This window comes from Cheilinus undulatus, linkage group 9, assembly GCF_018320785.1.
Source record: "Cheilinus undulatus linkage group 9, ASM1832078v1, whole genome shotgun sequence".
Taxonomy (NCBI): domain Eukaryota; kingdom Metazoa; phylum Chordata; class Actinopteri; order Labriformes; family Labridae; genus Cheilinus; species Cheilinus undulatus.
The window spans coordinates 51,443,730-51,465,152 of NC_054873.1; the positions used below are offsets into that span (position 1 = coordinate 51,443,730).

At 39.0% G+C, this 21,423-nt stretch overlaps 1 protein-coding gene across 1 annotated transcript in view; it reads left to right on the forward strand.

The window, feature by feature from the left end:
• The first annotated feature begins 5,826 nt into the window (after window positions 1–5,826).
• The window catches only part of bcar1 (BCAR1 scaffold protein, Cas family member), a 46,616-nt gene continuing 31,019 nt past the window's right edge, over window positions 5,827–21,423 (forward strand). Inside the window, exon 1 of the mRNA XM_041795212.1 lies at window positions 5,827–5,967. Within this exon, the coding sequence (XP_041651146.1) occupies window positions 5,827–5,967 (141 nt within the window). The remainder of the gene's footprint in view (window positions 5,968–21,423) is intronic.

Below are 21,423 nucleotides of genomic sequence, written 5' to 3' on the forward strand. Positions count from 1 at the left end.
ACAGGAGAACGGTTTAAGGTCCAGGCCGGCTCTGGGTATCCTCCCTACGCGATAGTCCATCTATCAGTGTGTGTTCTGCTTTAAAATCTCTGTTTGAAGGTCTTCAAGCAACAGGACTTCACACCACCAAACAGGAAGTAGTCAAACATGGATGAGGGGCTACAGCATCAGGACTTCACACCACCAAACAGGAAGTAGTCAAACATAGATGAGGGGCTACAGCATCAGGACTTCACACCACCAAACAGGAAGTAGTCGAACAAAGATGAAGGGCTACAGCATCAGGACTTCATACCACCAAACAGGAAGTAGTCAAACAAAGATGAAGGGCTACAGCATCAGGACTTCATACCACCAAACAGGAAGTAGTCAAACAAAGATGAGAGGCTACAGCATCAGGACTTCATACCACCAAACAGGAAGTAGTCAAACAAAGATGAAGGGCTACAGCATCAGGACTTCATACCACCAAACAGGAAGTAGTCAAACAAAGATGAAGGGCTAAGGTTTCCTCTGTTAGATCCTTGTTTCAGGCTCCATGTAGCCCTAGACCTTCACCTGATGCTCCACTCTACAAAAATGCAGGAATCATTCTACTAGACAGGAAGTAGTCCCACATAGGGATAGAGCTAAGTGGGCGGGGCATTAAACTTTGTCCTGTACCAAACAATATCAGTTGTAAACATGAGTGGCCCCTCCCACAGGGCGGCGAGTTTCTTTATGTTGGTGCAGGACTAAAATAAAAAAACAGCGAGGTCAGAGGAATCCCTCTGCTCCTCCACAAACCAACCAGAGCTCGAGTCAAACAGTGATGTCAAAGAGAAACGGCCCCGTGTGCCAAGACAGGAAAAGAAGGGTGTGTGTGTGTGTGTGTGTATGTGTGTGTGTATTGGGGGGGTGAAACAAAGAGAGGAAGGAAAGAAAAACAGGATCACTGCGGCTGAATTATTAGATTTGATTCTGTTTTCTGTGATGGAATCTAAAAGTCTGAGTGTGTGTGAGAGTGTGTGTCTGAGTTGTGACACCTCAGGAATGTGCTGTAACAGGAGAGCGTTGTGTTTGTGTGTGGAGGCTGAGGAATGTTGTAGTAGAGGGGCTGTGAGTGTGACAGGCTCAGGCTCGCCTCAGTAACGCCAACACACCTGGGCCATTTATGTTCCTACTACAAACTCTGAAACTTTATTTAAACCAAGCAGCAGAGCAGGACGATGTCAGCTGAGGTTCATCTACCCTGGAGTTTAAAGAAACCTCTGACAGGTCTGAGAGTGTATAGATATAGAAACGTAGATGCTGCCAGGGCCACAGACTCTCATTGGACAGAAGAGTCTAGAATGTTAAAGGCGGAGTCAAAGCTGAGGATAAACCTGGGTCAGTGACAGCCGGAGGTCTGTCAACCATTAAAATACCCCCTTGGTTTACCAGAGTCCAGTCTCTGGGTTTACCAGGGTCCAGTCTCTGGGTTTACCAAGGTCCAGTCTCTGGGTTTACCAGGGTCCAGTCTCTGGGTTTACCAGGGTCCAGTCTCTGGGTTTTTCAGGGTCCATTCTCTGGTTTATCAGGGTCCATTCTCTGGGTTTATCAGGGTCCAGTCTCTGGGTTTTTCAGGGTCCAGTCTCTGAGTTTATCAGGGTCCAGTCTCTGGTTTATCAGGGTCCATTCTCTGGGTTTATCAGGGTCCAGTCTCTGGGTTTTTCAGGGTCCAGTCTCTGGGTTTATCAGGGTCCATTCTCTGGTTTTTCAGGGTCCATTCTCTGGGTTTATCAGGGTCCAGTCTCTGGGTTTTTCAGGGTCCAGTCTCTGGGTTTATCAGGGTCCGTTCTCTGGGTTTATCAGGGTCCATTCTCCGGGTTTTTCAGGGTCCAGTCTCTGGGTTTGTCAGGGTCCATTCTCTGGTTTATCAGGGTCCAGTCTCTGGGTTTTTCAGGGTCCATTCTCTGGGTCAGCTGACCCATCAAACTGTCTTAGAGTCTTAGTTCATCTCTCTGGTCTTGTAGAAATCAGGTTTGTTAATGGACAGAGGTTGGTTCAGGATATTTGGACCTTGGGAACAAGAAATCCACCATCATTTAGAGTCTAGGACTTCTGTTTCTGCTCCTGTGGTACCAAACCAGAGTATGATTAGAGTTTTATTAGAACTGTATCTGAGTTTGGGTCCATGTGAACTCTAGTCTGCCCCCTTTCTCAGAGCAGGCTGATCCTGCTGGTCCAGAACAAGTGAACTTAGAGGTGATTATAAATCTGCTGACGTCTGTGTGACAGATTTCACTGATCCTCTCAGCAGATCAATATAAATCCTGATTCAGCTCAAACTGGGTCAGCAGTCTGATTTTAGGTTTATATGAACTCCCTCTTTTACCATCGGCCATGTCGGGTCGTCACAATGTTCGATTTATTCCTTTAAAATGTAAATAAAAGATCTTCTGTTGTCTTAAGGGTCAACATGATAGAATCACACATTTCCACGGCATCATGGGATATGTTTCACATCCATCTGAGCAACAGCCAATCAGTGATGTGGGGAGAACTCAGAGGATGATTGGATGATCCTTCTATCTGTCACATTACTGGCCAATCAGAGCAACAAACAGGGGTATAGTAGGACTGAACCAGAGGCTTTAGTAGATGACATCATCAAAGGCAGAGGATGGAATGTTCTATAGGCTTTAGTAGCTGACATCATCAAAGGCAGAGGATGGAATGTTCTATAGGCTTTAGTAGCTGACATCATCAAAGGCAGAGGATGGAATGTTCTATAGGCTTTAGTAGCTGACATCATCAAAGGCAGAGGATGGAATGTTCTATAGGCTTTAGTAGAGACATCATTGTAGGCAGAGGATGGAATGTTGTATAGGCTTTAGTAGATGACATCATGGAAGGCAGAGGATGGAATGTTCTATAGGCTTTAGTAGCTGACATCATCAAAGGCAGAGGATGGAATGTTCTATAGGCTTTAGTAGAGACATCATTGTAGGCAGAGGATGGAATGTTGTATAGGCTTTAGTAGATGACATCATGGAAGGCAGAGGATGGAATGTTCTATAGGCTTTAGTAGCTGACATCATCAAAGGCAGAGGATGGAATGTTCTATAGGCTTTAGTAGCTGACATCATCAAAGGCAGAGGATGGAATGTTGTATAGGCTTTAGTAGCTGACATCATCAAAGGCAGAGGATGGAATGTTCTATAGGCTTTAGTAGAGACATCATTGTAGGCAGAGGATGGAATGTTGTATAGGCTTTAGTAGATGACATCATGGAAGGCAGAGGATGGAATGTTCTATAGGCTTTAGTAGATGACATCATTTAAGACAGAGGATGGAATGTTCTATAGGCTTTAGTAGATGACATCATCATAGGCAGAACATGAAATGTTCTATAGGCTTAATTAGATGACATCATCAAAGGCAGAGGATGGAATGTTCTATAGGCTTTAGTAGATGACATCATTGTAGGCAGAGGATGGAATGTTCTATAGGCTTTAGTAGATGACATCATGGAAGGCAGAGGATGGAATGTTCTATAGGCTTTAGTAGATGACATCATTTAAGACAGAGGATGGAATGTTGTATAGGCTTTAGTAGATGACATCATCATAGGCAGAGGATGGAATGTTGTATAGGCTTTAGTAGATGACATCATCATAGGCAGAGGATGGAATGTTGTATAGGCTTTAGTAGATGACATCATCATAGGCAGAGGATGGAATGTTGTATCGGCTTTAGTAGATGACATCATCATAGGCAGAGGATGGAATGTTCTATAGGCTTTAGTAGATGACATCATCAAAGGCAAAGGATGGAATGTTGTATAGGCTTTAGTAGATGACATCATCATAGGCAGAAGATGGAATGTTGTATAGGCTTTAGTAGATGACATCATCATAGGCAGAGGATGGAATGTTCTATAGGCTTTAGTAGATGACATCATCATAGGCAGAGGATGGAAGGATGGAATAGAGCATGAAAGGCAGAGTTAATTTGAGGAGTAAAGGTGGTTTTAAGAGTTTAATTCAGGAGCAGAGAGCAGTCAGAGTCTGTGAGAGAAAACCAGAATAAAGGTGGGTGGGGGGGGGTGTAAAGTGACTTTTCTGTTTAGCTCTCCTCCATCTGCTGAATGGACAAACACAAACACAACAGTTCTCCTGGCAGGTTTATTTATCCTCTGGGGTCACCGTGACGGCAACAGACAAAGGACATAGAAGAGCACACGCTCAGATGAGCGACCTGTCTGCTCGCCACTCACACCAGCAGCTGTTCTCGTTACTTCCTCCTCACTGAACCTCTCTGCTCCTCCTCTTCCCTTCAGCTCTGAGCTGCTAAAGCCGCAGGAAACACCAGAACACCAGGGTGAGGACGTTTTCTAAGACCTGCAGACGCAGAACATTAGAGAACCTCTGATGCATTTCAGAGACAAGAATGGAGGCGACAGAAAAGATTGTTTTTCTGTTATTTTAATATGTTATTAGAGAAATCCTGTCTGCTGCTGTGGGTTTGATTCAAGCTGGTCAAATTCCAGCATATAGGCTATGGAGCATGCTCACATCACCTAGTCAGTCTGGAGCTGAGTGAGCAGAGAGTGACACAGAGGTAAAAATAGAGACAGAGCATGAGAAGGGACCCGGGTGAATCTCAGAGACTCTCCGTCCTATCAGCACGCAGCGTGAATCATCCTCACTGCACTTCCTGTTTCCTGGACTGTGGACTGGGAATTTCTGTCTGTGGTGAGAATCTGAGACATGTGTTCACGGTCGTCAGTTCAAACTGAAACTACGGAGGCTCAGAGGGACAAACCAGTGAGAGACCAGATAGATCTCCATGAGGGTGTGACAGAGCGCCATGCTGCTGGGACGCCCTGACAGAGTCAGTCATGATGGTCCTCACTCTGCTGCTGGGACGCCCTGACAGAGTCAGTCATGATGGTCCTCACTCAGAACGTTCCTGATGGTTAAACAAACAGCTGATTATTCCTGCTGGTGAATCGGGACGGTCCATGAAGGATGGCATGGAACCAACCGCTCCGTCAAACAAAGACGCTTTGTCCTCATGGATGAGAAGTCCTTTAGATGAAGGGCTGAGAGCAGACCGGGTACCCAAACACAGCAGGACAGCATCCCTGGAACAGGACCACTGGTTAGCAGACCATATGTCCTGTTTAGACCAGGACTGTCCAGTTTAGAGAGGGATTATCCCATTCAGACTAGGATTGTCACATTTAGTCCCTTATTGTCCCCTTTAGACCCAGATTGCCTGTTTAGACAAGGATTGTCCTGTTTAGTCCCTTATTTTCCTGTTTAGACCTAGATGGTCCCGTTTAAACCGGGACTGTGTCGTTTAGACCCTGATTGTCCTGTTTAGACCCCATGGTCCTGTTTAGACCATGATTGTCCCATTTAGACCTGGACTGTCCCGTTTAGACCTTGGTGATCCTGTTGAGACCCTTATTGTCCTGTTTAGACAGGGATGGTCCCGTGGAGCCCCATTCTGACCTGTTCAGACCGGTTCTTTTCATGAGTTGAAGCATTTTTAGTTCCTGTGCTTTGATCGGTTGTTTTTTTTAGTCTTTACCCTGAAGAAACCTTCAGGACCGCTAGGCAGTCTTTTAAACTGAATCACATTCGTCACCAGCTGGGACCTTTTGGTATGTCAGAGACCCTAACCCAGACTGGTTTTAGGTGTTCCGGTTGGATCTCTTAGCTGAGGTCTAAATCTTTGAGCTCTGACTAGAAGTTCCAGGACTTTCTGCTGAAAACACCTTAAAGTGAACTGTGGCTCTGAAGGCCACTGAAAAAGGATCTGAGCCATGGATGTGTGATCTGGACTAGTGGACATATGTGGGTCTGGGTTTCTGTGACCCGTGGAGAGAACAGCTCCACTCTAAATCTCCAGTGGACCAATCACAGCGCCTGGTTCCATGGGGCAGAGCTGAGGGACCTGGCTGTGGGCCAGTACAGGCTGTACCAGTCTGAGATAGTCCGGATGGAGCGCCGAGGGAGGAGAGATCAGACCTGGACCCCAAATATTGGTTTAATTTGGAGGAGAGAGGGAGGGAGGGAGGCGTGGTGTGTTTACACGCCGGGGCAGACGAGCGTTAGCAGGAGAGAGAAGTCTGAACCCTCATCAGGGGTGAGAATAGCCCGGTCTGTGGGTAGACCTTTATGCCCCCGGTCCTAAAGGTCTGTAACGGTCTCCTCTGGTCCACTTTCTGTCCACGGTGCTGAAGCGTGGTTGCAGACATGTTTGGACTTCACCGAATCATCAAACAGGACGGAGTCTGAACTTTTTTACCCCCTTCAGACAGACTTTGAACCTGTCCCAGGTTTTACAGTACCTTAGACCCGCCCACGCTGATGAGCCCTGAGCCTTCACTTTATCTGTGATCAGAGTCCAGGTCCATGTCCTTGGACTCCACACTCTCTATGTTTGCACGTGCAGCAGAAGGTCATGTATGAGAACGAGCGTTAATATGGCGGCGTGCTGAGACCGCGGTCTTCACAGTGAGGACAGCTGGGACCAAAACCAGACCTGAAGAAACTGCTTTATCATAGACACTGGAGGCTGACGGGTCACTGATAGGGCAGGTAGTCTCAGCTTTGGCTCTAAGTGGAGCCTGTAGATATGGACTCTAGGCAGACTACCTGGGCCCTCATAGACCAGGGGCCCTGTGACAGAGTCCTACATTTAAAATTCCTTTAAAGGAGATCTGGACATTACTAAGGGTTACAGGGGAATAAAATAGAATACATTTTATTTATCCATAAAGTCCCTGTGGAGGACCCAGCATCAGGTCCAAGTCCCTCATAAAGTCCTCAGAAGTCTTCATGATAGTACAGTACATCCCTACAGACGGACTGGAACAGTGATCAATGGACTACTGTGGGGTAAAATGGATCAATAAATCCACGTCTGATCAGAGTCAGAAGAATGGATACCTGTATCTATTTTTATCATTCTACCTGGACCAGAGACCGGCTCAGGTATCAGGATGAAGGAGTCTGAGCTCTGATGAAGGACTGGTGGATCTTTGAGGATTTAGATGATTATTATGGGATGTTTTGGAGTTCTCCAGATCTGTGACCAGAAAGACAATATGTAGTTCACTCACTGTGATGGTTTAGGAGAAGGGTCAGGACCTTCAGATTACTGAAACCGGGCAGGGCCAAGACCAGCCCGCATGTAAGGCAGGGATGAAATGTTTTTTAAGCTCTGATAATATCATCTTTAAAGACAGAGAATGGAAAGTTTTAAAAGCTTAAATTACAACATATTTAAAGACAGAGGGTGGAATTTTTTATAAGCTTTGATTACATCCTTTATAATGACAGACGATGGAATGTTGTATAAGCTTTGACAACATCAATTTAAAGACAGAGGATGGAATTTTTTATAAGCTTTGATTACATCCTTTATAATGACAGACGATGGAATGTTGTATAAGCTTTGACAACATCAATTTAAAGACTGAGGATGGGATGTTTTATAAGCTTTGATTACATCCTTTTTCAGGACAGAGGATGTAATGTTTTATAAGCTTTGACAACATCATCTTTACAGACAGAGGATGGAATGTTTTATAAGCTTTGACAACATGATATTTAAAGAAAGAAAATGGAGTGTTTTATATACATTGACAACACCATATTTAAAGACAAAGAATGGAATGTTTCATAAACGTTGACAACACCATATTTAAAGAAAGAGGATGGAATGTTTTATAAGCTTTGACATCATATTTAAAGACAGAGGATGGAATGTTTTATAAGCTTTGACATCATATTTAAAGACAGAGGATGGAATGTTTTATAAGCTTTGATAACACCATATTTAAAGACAAAGGATGGAAGGTTTTATAAGCTTTGACATCATATTTAAAGACAGAGGATGGAATGTTTCATAAATGTTGACAACACCATATTTAAAGACAGAGGATGGAATGTTTTATAAGCTTTGACATCATATTTAAAGACAGAGGATGGAATGTTTTATAAGCTTTGACAACACCATATTTAGAGACAGAGGATGGAATGTTTTATAAGCTTTGACATCATATTTAAAGACAGAGGATGGAATGTTTCATAAACGTTGACAACACCATATTTAAAGACAAAGAATTGAATGTTTCATAAACGTTGACAACACCATATTTAAAGACAGAGGATGGAATGTTTTATAAGCTTTGACATCATATTTAAAGACAGAGGATGGAATGTTTTATAAGCTTTGACAACTCCATATTTAAAGACGGGATGGAATGTTTCATAAACATTGACAACACCATATTTAAAGACAGAGGATGGAATATTTTATAAGCTTTGACATCATATTTAAAGACAGAGGATGGAATGTTTTATAAGCTTTGACAACTCCATATTTAAAGACGGGATGGAATGTTTTATAAACGTTGACAACACCATATTTAAAGACAGAGGATGGAATGTTAAAGCTTTTCACACCACACATATTTAAAGAAAGATGATGGAATGTTTCATTAGCTTTGATTACATGCTTTTTAAAGACAGAGGATGGAATGTTTTATTAGCTTTGAATAAATCCTTTTTAAAGACAGAGGATGGAATGTTTTTTAAGCTTTGACAACATCATATTTAAAGACAGGATGGAATTTTTTATGAGCTTTGACATCATCATATTTAAAGACAGAGGATGGAATGTTTTATATTCTGAATTTACATCATTTTTAACGACAGAGGATGGAATGTTTTAAAAGCTTTGACAACTCCATATTTAAAGACAGAGGATGGAATGTTGTATAAGCTTTGATTGAATCCTTTTTAAAGACAGAGAGTGGAATGTTTTAAAAGCTTTGACGACATCATATTTAAAGACAGAGGATGGAATCTTTTATAAGCTTTGATTACATCCTTTTTAAAGACAGGATGGAATGTTTCATAAGCTTTGACAACTTCTATTTAAAGACAGAGGATGGAATGTTTTATAAGCTTTGACAACATCATATTTAAAGGCAGAGGATGGGATGTTTTTAAACGTTGATAACATCATATTTAAAGACAGGATGGAATGTTTTATAAGCTTTGATTACATCCTTTTTAATGATAGAGGATGGAAATTTGTATAAACTTTGGCAACATCATATTTAAAGACAGAGGATGGAATGTTTCATAAACGTTGACAACACCATATTTAAAGACAGAGGATGGAATGTTTCATAAATGTTGACAACACCATATTTAAAGACAGAGGATGGAATGTTTTATAAGCTTTGACATCATATTTAAAGACAGAGGATGGAATGTTTTATAAGCTTTGACAACACCATATTTAAAGACAGAGGATGGAATTTTTTATAAGCTTTGACAACATCATATTTAAAGGCAGAGGATGGGATGTTTTTGAACATTGATAACATCATATTGAAAGACAGAGGATGGAATGTTTTATAAGCTTTGATTACATCCTTTTTAATGATAGAGGATGGAATGTTGTATAAGCTTTGACAACATCATATTTAAAGGCAGAGGATGGGATGTTTTATAAGCTTTGATTACATCCTTTTTCAGGACAGAGGATGTAATGTTTTATAAGCTTTGACAACATCATCTTTACAGACAGAGGATGGAATGTTTTTTAGCTTTGACAACATCATCTTTACAGACAGAGGATGGAATGTTTTTTAGCTTTGACAACATCATATTTAAAAAACAGAGGATGGAATGTTTTATAAGCTTTGACATCATATTTAAAGACAGAGGATGGAATGTTTCATAAATGTTGACAACACCATATTTAAAGACAGAGGATGGAAGGTTTTAAGCTTTGACATCATATTTAAAGACAGAGGATGGAATGTTTAATAAGCTTTGACAACTCCATATTTAAAGACGGGATGGAATGTTTTATAAACGTTGACAACACCATATTGAAAGACAGAGGATGGAATGTTAAAGCTTTAACAACACCATATTTAAAGACAGATGATGGAATGTTTCATTAGCTTTGATTACATCCTTTTTAAAGACAGAGGATGGAATGTTTTATTTGCTTTGAATAAATCCTTTTTAAAGACAGAGGATGGAATGTTTTTTAAGCTTTGACAACATCATATTTAAAGACAGGATGGAATTTTTTATGAGCTTTGACATCATCATATTTAAAGACAGAGGATGGAATGTTTTATATTCTGAAATTACATCATTTTTAACGACAGAGGATGGAATGTTTAAAAAGCTTTGACAACTCCATATTTAAAGACAGAGGATGGAATGTTGTATAAGCTTTGATTGAATCCTTTTTAAAGACAGAGAGTGGGATGTTTTAAAAGCTTTGACGACATCATATTTAAAGACAGAGGATGGAATCTTTTATAAGCTTTGATTACATCCTTTTTAAAGACAGAGGATGTAATGTTTCATAAGCTTTGACAACATCACATTGAAAGACAGAGGATGGGATGTTTTTAAACATTGATAACATCATATTGAAAGACAGGATGGAATGTTTTATAAGCTTTGATTACATACTTTTTAATGATACAGGATGGAAATTTGTATAAACTTTGGCAACATCATATTTAAAGACAGAGGATGGAATGTTTTATAAGCTTTGACAACATCATATTTAAAGGCAGAGGATGGGATGTTTTTAAACATTGATAACATCATATTTAAAGACAGAGGATGGAATGTTTTATAAGCTTTGACATCATATTTAATGATAGAGGATGGAATGTTGTATAAAATTTGACAACATCATATTTAAAGACAGAGGATGGAATGTTTTATAAGCTTTGACAACATCATATTTAAAGGCAGAGGATGGGATGTTTTTAAACATTGATAACATCATATTGAAAGACAGAGGATGGAATGTTTTTTTAGCTTTGACAACATCATATTTAAAAAACAGAGGATGTAATGTTTTATAAGCTTTGACAACATCATCTTTACAGACAGAGGATGGAATGTTTTTTAGCTTTGACAACATCATCTTTACAGACAGAGGATGGAATATTTTTTAGCTTTGACAACATCATATTTAAAGACAGAGGATGGAATGTTTTTAAGCTTTGACAACATAATATTAAAAAAAAGAAAATGGAGTGTTTTATATACATTGACAACACCATATTTAAAGACAAAGAATGGAATGTTTCATAAACGTTGACAACACCATATTTAAAGAAAGAGGATGGAATGTTTCATAAATGTTGACAACACCATATTTAAAGACAGAGGATGGAATGTTTCATAAAGGTTGACAACACCATATTTAAAGACAGAGGATGGAATGTTTTATGCATCTTTCTAGAATGCTCAGAGTAAAGATGGAACCGTGAGAGAACATGTTTCTAGAGTGCTCAGAGTAAAGATGGAACAGTAAGAGAACATGTTTCTAGAATGCTCAGAGTAAAGATGGAACAGTGATTGAACATGTTTCTAGAATGCTCAGAGTAAAGATGGAACAGTGAGAGAACATGTTTCTAGAGTGCTCAGAGTAAAGATGGAACAGTAAGAGAACATGTTTCTAGAATGCTCAGAGTAAAGATGGAACAGTGAGAGAACATGTTTCTCGAATGCTCAGAGTAAAGATGGAACCATGAGAGAACATGTCTCTAGAATGCTCAGAGTAAAGATGGAACAGTGAGAGAACATGTTTCTAGAGTGCTCAGAGTAAAGATGGAACAGTAAGAGAACATGTTTCTCGAATGCTCAGAGTAAAGATGGAACAGTGAGAGAACATGTTTCTAGAATGCTCAGAGTAAAGATGGAACAGTGAGAGAACATGTTTCTAGAGTGCTCAGAGTAAAGATGGAACAGTAAGAGAACATGTTTCTAGAATGCTCAGAGTAAAGATGGAACAGTGAGAGAACATTTTTCTAGAGTGCTCAGAGTAAAGATGGAACAGTAAGAGAACATGTTTCTCGAATGCTCAGAGTAAAGATGGAACAGTGAGAGAACATGTTTCTAGAATGCTCAGAGTAAAGATGGAACAGTGAGAGAACATGTTTCTAGAGTGCTCAGAGTAAAGATGGAACAGTAAGAGAACATCTTTCTAGAATGCTCAGAGTAAAGATGGAACAGTGAGAGAACATGTTTCTAGAATGCTCTGAGTAAAGATGGAACCATGAGAGAACATGTTTCTAGAATGCTCAGAGTAAAGATGGAACAGTGAGAGAACATGTTTCTAGAGTGCTCAGAGTAAAGATGGAACAGTTAGAGAACATGTTTCTAGAATGCTCAGAGTAAAGATGGAACAGTGAGAGAACATGTTTCTAGAGTGCTCAGAGTAAAGATGGAACAGTTAGAGAACATGTTTCTAGAATGCTCAGAGTAAAGATGGAACAGTTAGAGAACATGTTTCTAGAATGCTCAGAGTAAAGATGGAACAGTGAGAGAACATGTTTCTCGAATGCTCAGAGTAAAGATGGAACCATGAGAGAACATGTCTCTAGAATGCTCAGAGTAAAGATGGAACAGTTAGAGAACATGTTTCTAGAATGCTCAGGGTAAAGATGGAACAGTAAAAGAACATGTTTCTCGAATACTCAGAGTAAAGATGGAACAGTGAGAGAATATGTTTCTAGAATGCTCAGGGTAAAGATGGAACAGTAAAAGAACATGTTTCTCGAATACTCAGAGTAAAGATGGAACAGTGAGAGAACATGTTTCTAGAATGCTCAGATGAAGATGGAACAGTAAGAGAACATGTTTCTAGAATGCTCAGGGTAAAGATGGAACAGTAAAAGAACATGTTTCTCGAATACTCAGAGTAAAGATGGAACAGTGAGAGAACATGTTTCTAGAATGCTCAGAGTAAAGATGGAACAGTAAGAGAACATGTTTTTTAGAATGCTCAGAGTAAAGATGGAACAGTGAGAGAACATGTTTCTAGAGTGCTCAGAGTAAAGATGGAACAGTAAGAGAACATGTTTCTAGAATGCTCAGAGTAAAGATGGAACAGTAAGAGAACATGTTTTAGAATGCTCAGAGTAAAGATGGAACAGTGAGAGAACATGTTTCTAGAATGCTCAGAGTAAAGATGGAACAGTAAGAGAACATGTTTCTAGAATGCTCAGAGTAAAGATGGAACAGTGAGAGAACATGTTTCTAGAATGCTCAGAGTAAAGATGGAACAGTGAGAGAACATGTTTCTAGAATGCTCAGAGTAAAGATGGAACAGTAAGAGAACATGTTTCTAGAATGCTCAGAGTAAAGATGGAACAGTTAGAGAACATGTTTCTAGAATGCTCAGAGTAAAGATGGAACAGTAAGAGAACATGTTTCTAGAATGCTCAGAGTAAAGCTGGAACCATGAGAGAACATGTCTCTAGAATGCTGAGAGTAAAGATGGAACAGTTAGAGAACATGTTTCTAGAATGCTCAGAGTAAAGATGGAACAGTGAGAGAACATGTTTTTAGAATGCTCAGAGTAAAGATGGAACAGTTAGAGAACATGTTTTTAGAATGCTCAGAGTAAAGATGGAACAGTTAGAGAACATGTTTCCAGAATGCTCAGAGTAAAGATGGAACAGTAAGAGAACATGTTTCTAGAATGCTCAGAGTAAAGATGGAACAGTAAGAGAACATGTTTCTAGAATGCTCAGATGAAGATGGAACAGTAAGAGAACATGTTTCTAGAATGCTCAGAGTAAAGATGGAACCATGAGAGAACATGTTTCCAGAATGCTCAGAGTAAAGATGGAACAGTTAGAGAACATGTTTCTAGAATGCTCAGAGTAAAGATGGAACAGTGAGAGAACATGTTTCTAGAATTCTCAGAGTAAAGATGGAACAGTAAGAGAACATGTTTCTAGAATGCTCAGGGTAAAGATGGAAAAGTTAGAGAACATGTTTCTAGAATGCTCAGAGTAAAGATGGAACAGTTAGAGAACATGTTTCTAGAATGCTCAGAGTAAAGATGGAACAGTGAGAGAACATGTTTCTAGGATGCTCAGAGTAAAGATGGAACAGTAAGAGAACATGTTTCTAGAATGCTCAGAGTAAAGATGGAACAGTAAGAGAACATGTTTCTAGAATGCTCAGAGTAAAGATGGAACAGTTAGAGAACATGTTTCTAGAATGCTCAGATGAAGATGGAACAGTAAGAGAACATGTTTCTAGAATGCTCAGAGTAAAGATGGAACCATGAGAGAACATGTTTCCAGAATGCTCAGAGTAAAGATGGAACAGTTAGAGAACATGTTTCTAGAATGCTCAGAGTAAAGATGGAACAGTGAGAGAACATGTTTCTAGAATTCTCAGAGTAAAGATGGAACAGTAAGAGAACATGTTTCTAGAATGCTCAGGGTAAAGATGGAAAAGTTAGAGAACATGTTTCTAGAATGCTCAGAGTAAAGATGGAACAGTTAGAGAACATGTTTCTAGAATGCTCAGAGTAAAGATGGAACAGTGAGAGAACATGTTTCTAGGATGCTCAGAGTAAAGATGGAACAGTAAGAGAACATGTTTCTAGAATGCTCAGAGTAAAGATGGAACAGTAAGAGAACATGTTTCTAGAATGCTCAGAGTAAAGATGGAACAGTTAGAGAACATGTTTCTAGAATGTTCAGGGTAAAGATGGAACAGTGAGAGAACATGTTTCTAGAATGCTCAGAGTAAAGATGGAACAGTTAGAGAACATGTTTCTAGAATGTTCAGGGTAAAGATGGAACAGTGAGAGAACATGTTTCTAGAATGCTCGGAGTAAAGATGGAACAGTTAGAGAACATGTTTCTAGAATGCTCAGAGTAAAGATGGAACAGTGAGAGAACATGTTTCTCGAATGCTCAGAGTAAAGATGGAACAGTGAGAGAACATGTTTCTAGAATGCTCGGAGTAAAGATGGAACAGTTAGAGAACATGTTTCTAGAATGCTCAGAGTAAAGATGGAACAGTGAGAGAACATGTTTCTAGAATGCTCGGAGTAAAGATGGAACAGTAAGAGAACATGTTTCTAGAATGCTCGGAGTAAAGATGGAACAGTTAGAGAACATGTTTCTAGAATGCTCAGAGTAAAGATGGAACAGTTAGAGAACATGTTTCTAGAATGCTCAGAGTAAAGATGGAACAGTTAGAGAACATGTTTCTAGAATGCTCAGAGTAAAGATGGAACAGTGAGAGAACATGTTTTTAGAATGCTCAGAGTAAAGATGGAACAGTTAGAGAACATGTTTCTAGAATGCTCAGAGTAAATATGGAACAGTTAGAGAACATGTTTTTAGAATGCTCAGAGTAAAGATGGAACAGTTAGAGAACATGTTTTTAGAATGCTCAGAGTAAAGATGGAACAGTTAGAGAACATGTTTCTAGAATGCTCAGAGTAAAGATGGAACAGTGAGAGAACATGTTTCTAGAATGCTCAGAGTAAAGATGGAACAGTGAGAGAACATGTTTTTAGAATGCTCAGAGTAAAGATGGAACAGTTAGAGAACATGTTTCTAGAATGCTCAGAGTAAAGATGGAACAGTGAGAGAACATGTTTCTAGAATGCTCAGAGTAAAGATGGAACAGTTAGAGAACATGTTTCTAGAATGCTCAGAGTAAAGATGGAACAGTTAGAGAACATGTTTCTAGAATGCTCAGAGTAAAGATGGAACAGTTAGAGAACATGTTTTTAGAATGCTCAGAGTAAAGATGGAACAGTTAGAGAACATGTTTTTAGAATGCTCAGAGTAAAGATGGAACAGTTAGAGAACATGTTTTTAGAATGCTCAGAGTAAAGATGGAACAGTTAGAGAACATGTTTCTAGAATGCTCAGAGTAAAGATGGAACAGTGAGAGAACATGTTTCTAGAATGCTCAGAGTAAAGATGGAACAGTTAGAGAACATGTTTTTAGAATGCTCAGAGTAAAGATGGAACAGTTAGAGAACATGTTTTTAGAATGCTCAGAGTAAAGATGGAACAGTTAGAGAACATGTTTCTAGAATGCTCAGAGTAAAGATGGAACAGTGAGAGAACATGTTTCTAGAATGCTCTGAGTAAAGATGGAACCATGAGAGAACATGTTTCTAGAATGCTCAGAGTAAAGATGGAACAGTGAGAGAACATGTTTCTAGAGTGCTCAGAGTAAAGATGGAACAGTTAGAGAACATGTTTCTAGAATGCTCAGAGTAAAGATGGAACAGTGAGAGAACATGTTTCTAGAGTGCTCAGAGTAAAGATGGAACAGTTAGAGAACATGTTTCTAGAATGCTCAGAGTAAAGATGGAACAGTTAGAGAACATGTTTCTAGAATGCTCAGAGTAAAGATGGAACAGTGAGAGAACATGTTTCTCGAATGCTCAGAGTAAAGATGGAACCATGAGAGAACATGTCTCTAGAATGCTCAGAGTAAAGATGGAACAGTTAGAGAACATGTTTCTAGAATGCTCAGGGTAAAGATGGAACAGTAAAAGAACATGTTTCTCGAATACTCAGAGTAAAGATGGAACAGTGAGAGAATATGTTTCTAGAATGCTCAGGGTAAAGATGGAACGGTAAAAGAACATGTTTCTCGAATACTCAGAGTAAAGATGGAACAGTGAGAGAACATGTTTCTAGAATGCTCAGATGAAGATGGAACAGTAAGAGAACATGTTTCTAGAATGCTCAGGGTAAAGATGGAACAGTAAAAGAACATGTTTCTCGAATACTCAGAGTAAAGATGGAACAGTGAGAGAACATGTTTCTAGAATGCTCAGAGTAAAGATGGAACAGTAAGAGAACATGTTTTTTAGAATGCTCAGAGTAAAGATGGAACAGTGAGAGAACATGTTTCTAGAGTGCTCAGAGTAAAGATGGAACAGTAAGAGAACATGTTTCTAGAATGCTCAGAGTAAAGATGGAACAGTAAGAGAACATGTTTTTTAGAATGCTCAGAGTAAAGATGGAACAGTGAGAGAACATGTTTCTAGAATGCTCAGAGTAAAGATGGAACAGTAAGAGAACATGTTTCTAGAATGCTCAGAGTAAAGATGGAACAGTGAGAGAACATGTTTCTAGAATGCTCAGAGTAAAGATGGAACAGTGAGAGAACATGTTTCTAGAATGCTCAGAGTAAAGATGGAACAGTAAGAGAACATGTTTCTAGAATGCTCAGAGTAAAGATGGAACAGTTAGAGAACATGTTTCTAGAATGCTCAGAGTAAAGATGGAACAGTAAGAGAACATGTTTCTAGAATGCTCAGAGTAAAGATGGAACAGTTAGAGAACATGTTTTTAGAATGCTCAGAGTAAAGATGGAACAGTTAGAGAACATGTTTCCAGAATGCTCAGAGTAAAGATGGAACAGTAAGAGAACATGTTTCTAGAATGCTCAGAGTAAAGATGGAACAGTAAGAGAACATGTTTCTAGAATGCTCAGATGAAGATGGAACAGTAAGAGAACATGTTTCTAGAATGCTCAGAGTAAAGATGGAACATTGAGAGAACATGTTTCCAGAATGCTCAGAGTAAAGATGGAACAGTTAGAGAACATGTTTCTAGAATGCTCAGAGTAAAGATGGAACAGTGAGAGAACATGTTTCTAGAATTCTCAGAGTAAAGATGGAACAGTAAGAGAACATGTTTCTAGAATGCTCAGTGTAAAGATGGAAAAGTTAGAGAACATGTTTCTAGAATGCTCAGAGTAAAGATGGAACAGTTAGAGAACATGTTTCTAGAATGCTCAGAGTAAAGATGGAACAGTGAGAGAACATGTTTCTAGAATGCTCAGAGTAAAGATGGAACAGTAAGAGAACATGTTTCTAGAATGCTCAGAGTAAAGATGGAACAGTAAGAGAACATGTTTCTAGAATGCTCAGAGTAAAGATGGAACAGTAAGAGAACATGTTTCTAGAATGCTCAGATGAAGATGGAACAGTAAGAGAACATGTTTCTAGAATGCTCAGAGTAAAGATGGAACCATGAGAGAACATGTTTCCAGAATGCTCAGAGTAAAGATGGAACAGTTAGAGAACATGTTTCTAGAATGCTCAGAGTAAAGATGGAACAGTGAGAGAACATGTTTCTAGAATGCTCGGAGTAAAGATGGAACAGTAAGAGAACATGTTTCTAGAATGCTCGGAGTAAAGATGGAAACAGTTAGAGAACATGTTTCTAGAATGCTCAGAGTAAAGATGGAACATTTAGAGAACATGTTTCTAGAATGCTCAGAGTAAAGATGGAACAGTGAGAGAACATGTTTCTAGTATGCTCAGAGTAAAGATGGAACAGTAAGAGAACATGTTTCTAGAATGCTCAGAGTAAAGATGGAACAGTAAGAGAACATGTTTCTAGAATGCTCAGAGTAAAGATGGAACAGTTAGAGAACATGTTTCTAGAATGATCAGAGTAAAGATGGAACAGTGAGAGAACATGTTTCTAGAATGCTCAGAGTAAAGATGGAACAGTTAGAGAACATGTTTCTAGAATGATCAGGGTAAAGATGGAACAGTGAGAGAACATGTTTCTAGAATGCTCCGAGTAAAGATGGAACAGTTAGAGAACATGTTTCTAGAATGCTCAGAGTAAAGATGGAACAGTGAGAACAACATGTTTCTAGAATGCTCAGAGTAAAGATGGAACAGTGAGAGAACATGTTTCTAGAGTGCTCAGAGTAAAGATGGAACAGTTAGAGAACATGTTTTTAGAATGCTCAGAGTAAAGATGGAACAGTGAGAGAACATGTTTCTAGAATGCTCAGAGTAAAGATGGAACAGTTAGAGAACATGTTTCTAGAATGCTCGGAGTAAAGATGGAACAGTTAGAGAACATGTTTCTAGAATGCTCAGAGTAAAGATGGAACAGTTAGAGAACATGTTTCTAGAATGCTCAGAGTAAAGATGGAACAGTTAGAGAACATGTTTCTAGAATGCTCAGAGTAAAGATGGAACAGTGAGAGAACATGTTTTTAGAATGCTCAGAGTAAAGATGGAACAGTTAGAGAACATGTTTCTAGAATGCTCAGAGTAAAGATGGAACAGTTAGAGAACATGTTTTTAGAATGCTCAGAGTAAAGATGGAACAGTTAGAGAACATGTTTTTAGAATGCTCAGAGTAAAGATGGAACAGTTAGAGAACATGTTTCTAGAATGCTCAGAGTAAAGATGGAACAGTGAGAGAACATGTTTCTAGAATGCTCAGAGTAAAGATGGAACAGTTAGAGAACATGTTTTTAGAATGCTCAGAGTAAAGATGGAACAGTTAGAGAACATGTTTCTAGAATGCTCAGAGTAAAGATGGAACAGTGAGAGAACATGTTTCTAGAATGCTCAGAGTAAAGATGGAACAGTTAGAGAACATGTTTCTAGAATGCTCAGAGTAAAGATGGAACAGTTAGAGAACATGTTTCTAGAATGCTCAGAGTAAAGATGGAACAGTTAGAGAACATGTTTCTAGAATGCTCAGAGTAAAGATGGAACAGTTAGAGAACATGTTTTTAGACCGCTCAGACTAAAGATGGAACAGTTAGAGAACATGTTTCTAGAATGCTCAGAGTAAAGATGGAACAGTTAGAGAACATGTTTCTAGAATGCTCAGAGTAAAGATGGAACAGTGAGAGAACATGTTTCTAGAATGCTCAGAGTAAAGATGGAACAGTTAGAGAACATGTTTCTAGAATGCTCAGAGTAAAGATGGAACAGTTAGAGAACATGTTTTTAGAATGCTCAGAGTAAAGATGGAACAGTTAGAGAACATGTTTCTAGAATGCTCAGAGTAAAGATGGAACAGTGAGAACAGGTTTCTAGAATGCTCAGAGTAAAGATGGAACAGTTAGAGAACATGTTTCTAGAATGCTCAGAGTAAAGATGGAACAGTTAGAGAACATGTTTCTAGAATGCTCAGAGTAAAGATGGAACAGTTAGAGAACATGTTTCTAGAATGCTCAGAGTAAAGATGGAACAGTTAGAGAACATGTTTTTAGAATGCTCAGAGTAAAGATGGAACAGTTAGAGAACATGTTTCTAGAATGCTCAGAGTAAAGATGGAACAGTTAGAGAACATGTTTCTAGAATGCTCAGAGTAAAGATGGAACAGTGAGAGAACATGTTTCTAGAATGCTCAGAGTAAAGATGGAACAGTTAGAGAACATGTTTCTAGAATGCTCAGAGTAAAGATGGAACAGTTAGAGAACATGTTTTAGAATGCTCAGAGTAAAGATGGAACAGTTAGAGAACATGTTTTTAGAATGCTCAGAGTAAAGATGGAACAGTTAGAGAACATGTTTCTAGAATGCTCAGAGTAAAGATGGAACAGTTAGAGAACATGTTTCTAGAATGCTCAGAGTAAAGATGGAACAGTTAGAGAACATGTTTTTAGAATGCTCAGAGTAAAGATGGAACAGTTAGAGAACATGTTTCTAGAATGCTCAGAGTAAAGATGGAACAGTGAGAGAACATGTTTCTAGAATGCTCAGAGTAAAGATGGAACAGTTAGAGAACATGTTTCTAGAATGCTCAGAGTAAAGAAGGACCAGAGAGAACATGTTTCTAGAATGCTCAGAGTAAAGATGGAACAGTTAGAGAACATGTTTCTAGAATGCTCAGAGTAAAGATGGAACAGTTAGAGAACATGTTTTTAGAATGCTCAGAGTAAAGATGGAACAGTTAGAGAACATGTTTTAGAATGCTCAGAGTAAAGATGGAACAGTTAGAGAACATGTTTCTAGAATGCTCAGAGTAAAGATGGAACAGTGAGAGAACATGTTTCTAGAATGCTCAGAGTAAAGATGGAACAGTTAGAGAACATGTTTCTAGAATGCTCAGAGTAAAGATGGAACAGTTAGAGAACATGTTTCTAGAATGCTCAGAGTAAAGATGGAACAGTTAGAGAACATGTTTTAGAATGCTCAGAGTAAAGATGGAACAGTTAGAGAACATGTTTCTAGAATGCTCAGAGTAAAGATGGAACAGTTAGAGAACATGTTTCTAGAATGCTCAGAGTAAAGATGGAACAGTTGAGAGAACATGTTTCTAGAATGCTCAGAGTAAAGATGGAACAGTTAGAGAACATGTTTCTAGAATGCTCAGAGTAAAGATGGAACAGTTAGAGAACATGTTTTAGAATGCTCAGAGTAAAGATGGAACAGTTAGAGAACATGTTTTAGAATGCTCAGAGTAAAGATGGAACAGTTAGAGAACATGTTTCTAGAATGCTCAGAGTAAAGATGGAACAGTTAGAGAACATGTTTCTAGAATGCTCAGAGTAAAGATGGAACAGTTAGAGAACATGTTTTTAGAATGCTCAGAGTAAAGATGGAACAGTTAGAGAACATGTTTCTAGAATGCTCAGAGTAAAGATGGAACAGTTAGAGAACATGTTTCTAGAATGCTCAGAGTAAAGATGGAACAGTTAGAGAACATGTTTCTAGAATGCTCAGAGTAAAGATGGAACAGTGAGAGAACATGTTTCTAGAATGCTCAGAGTAAAGATGGAACAGTTAGAGAACATGTTTCTAGAATGCTCAGAGTAAAGATGGAACAGTTAGAGAACAT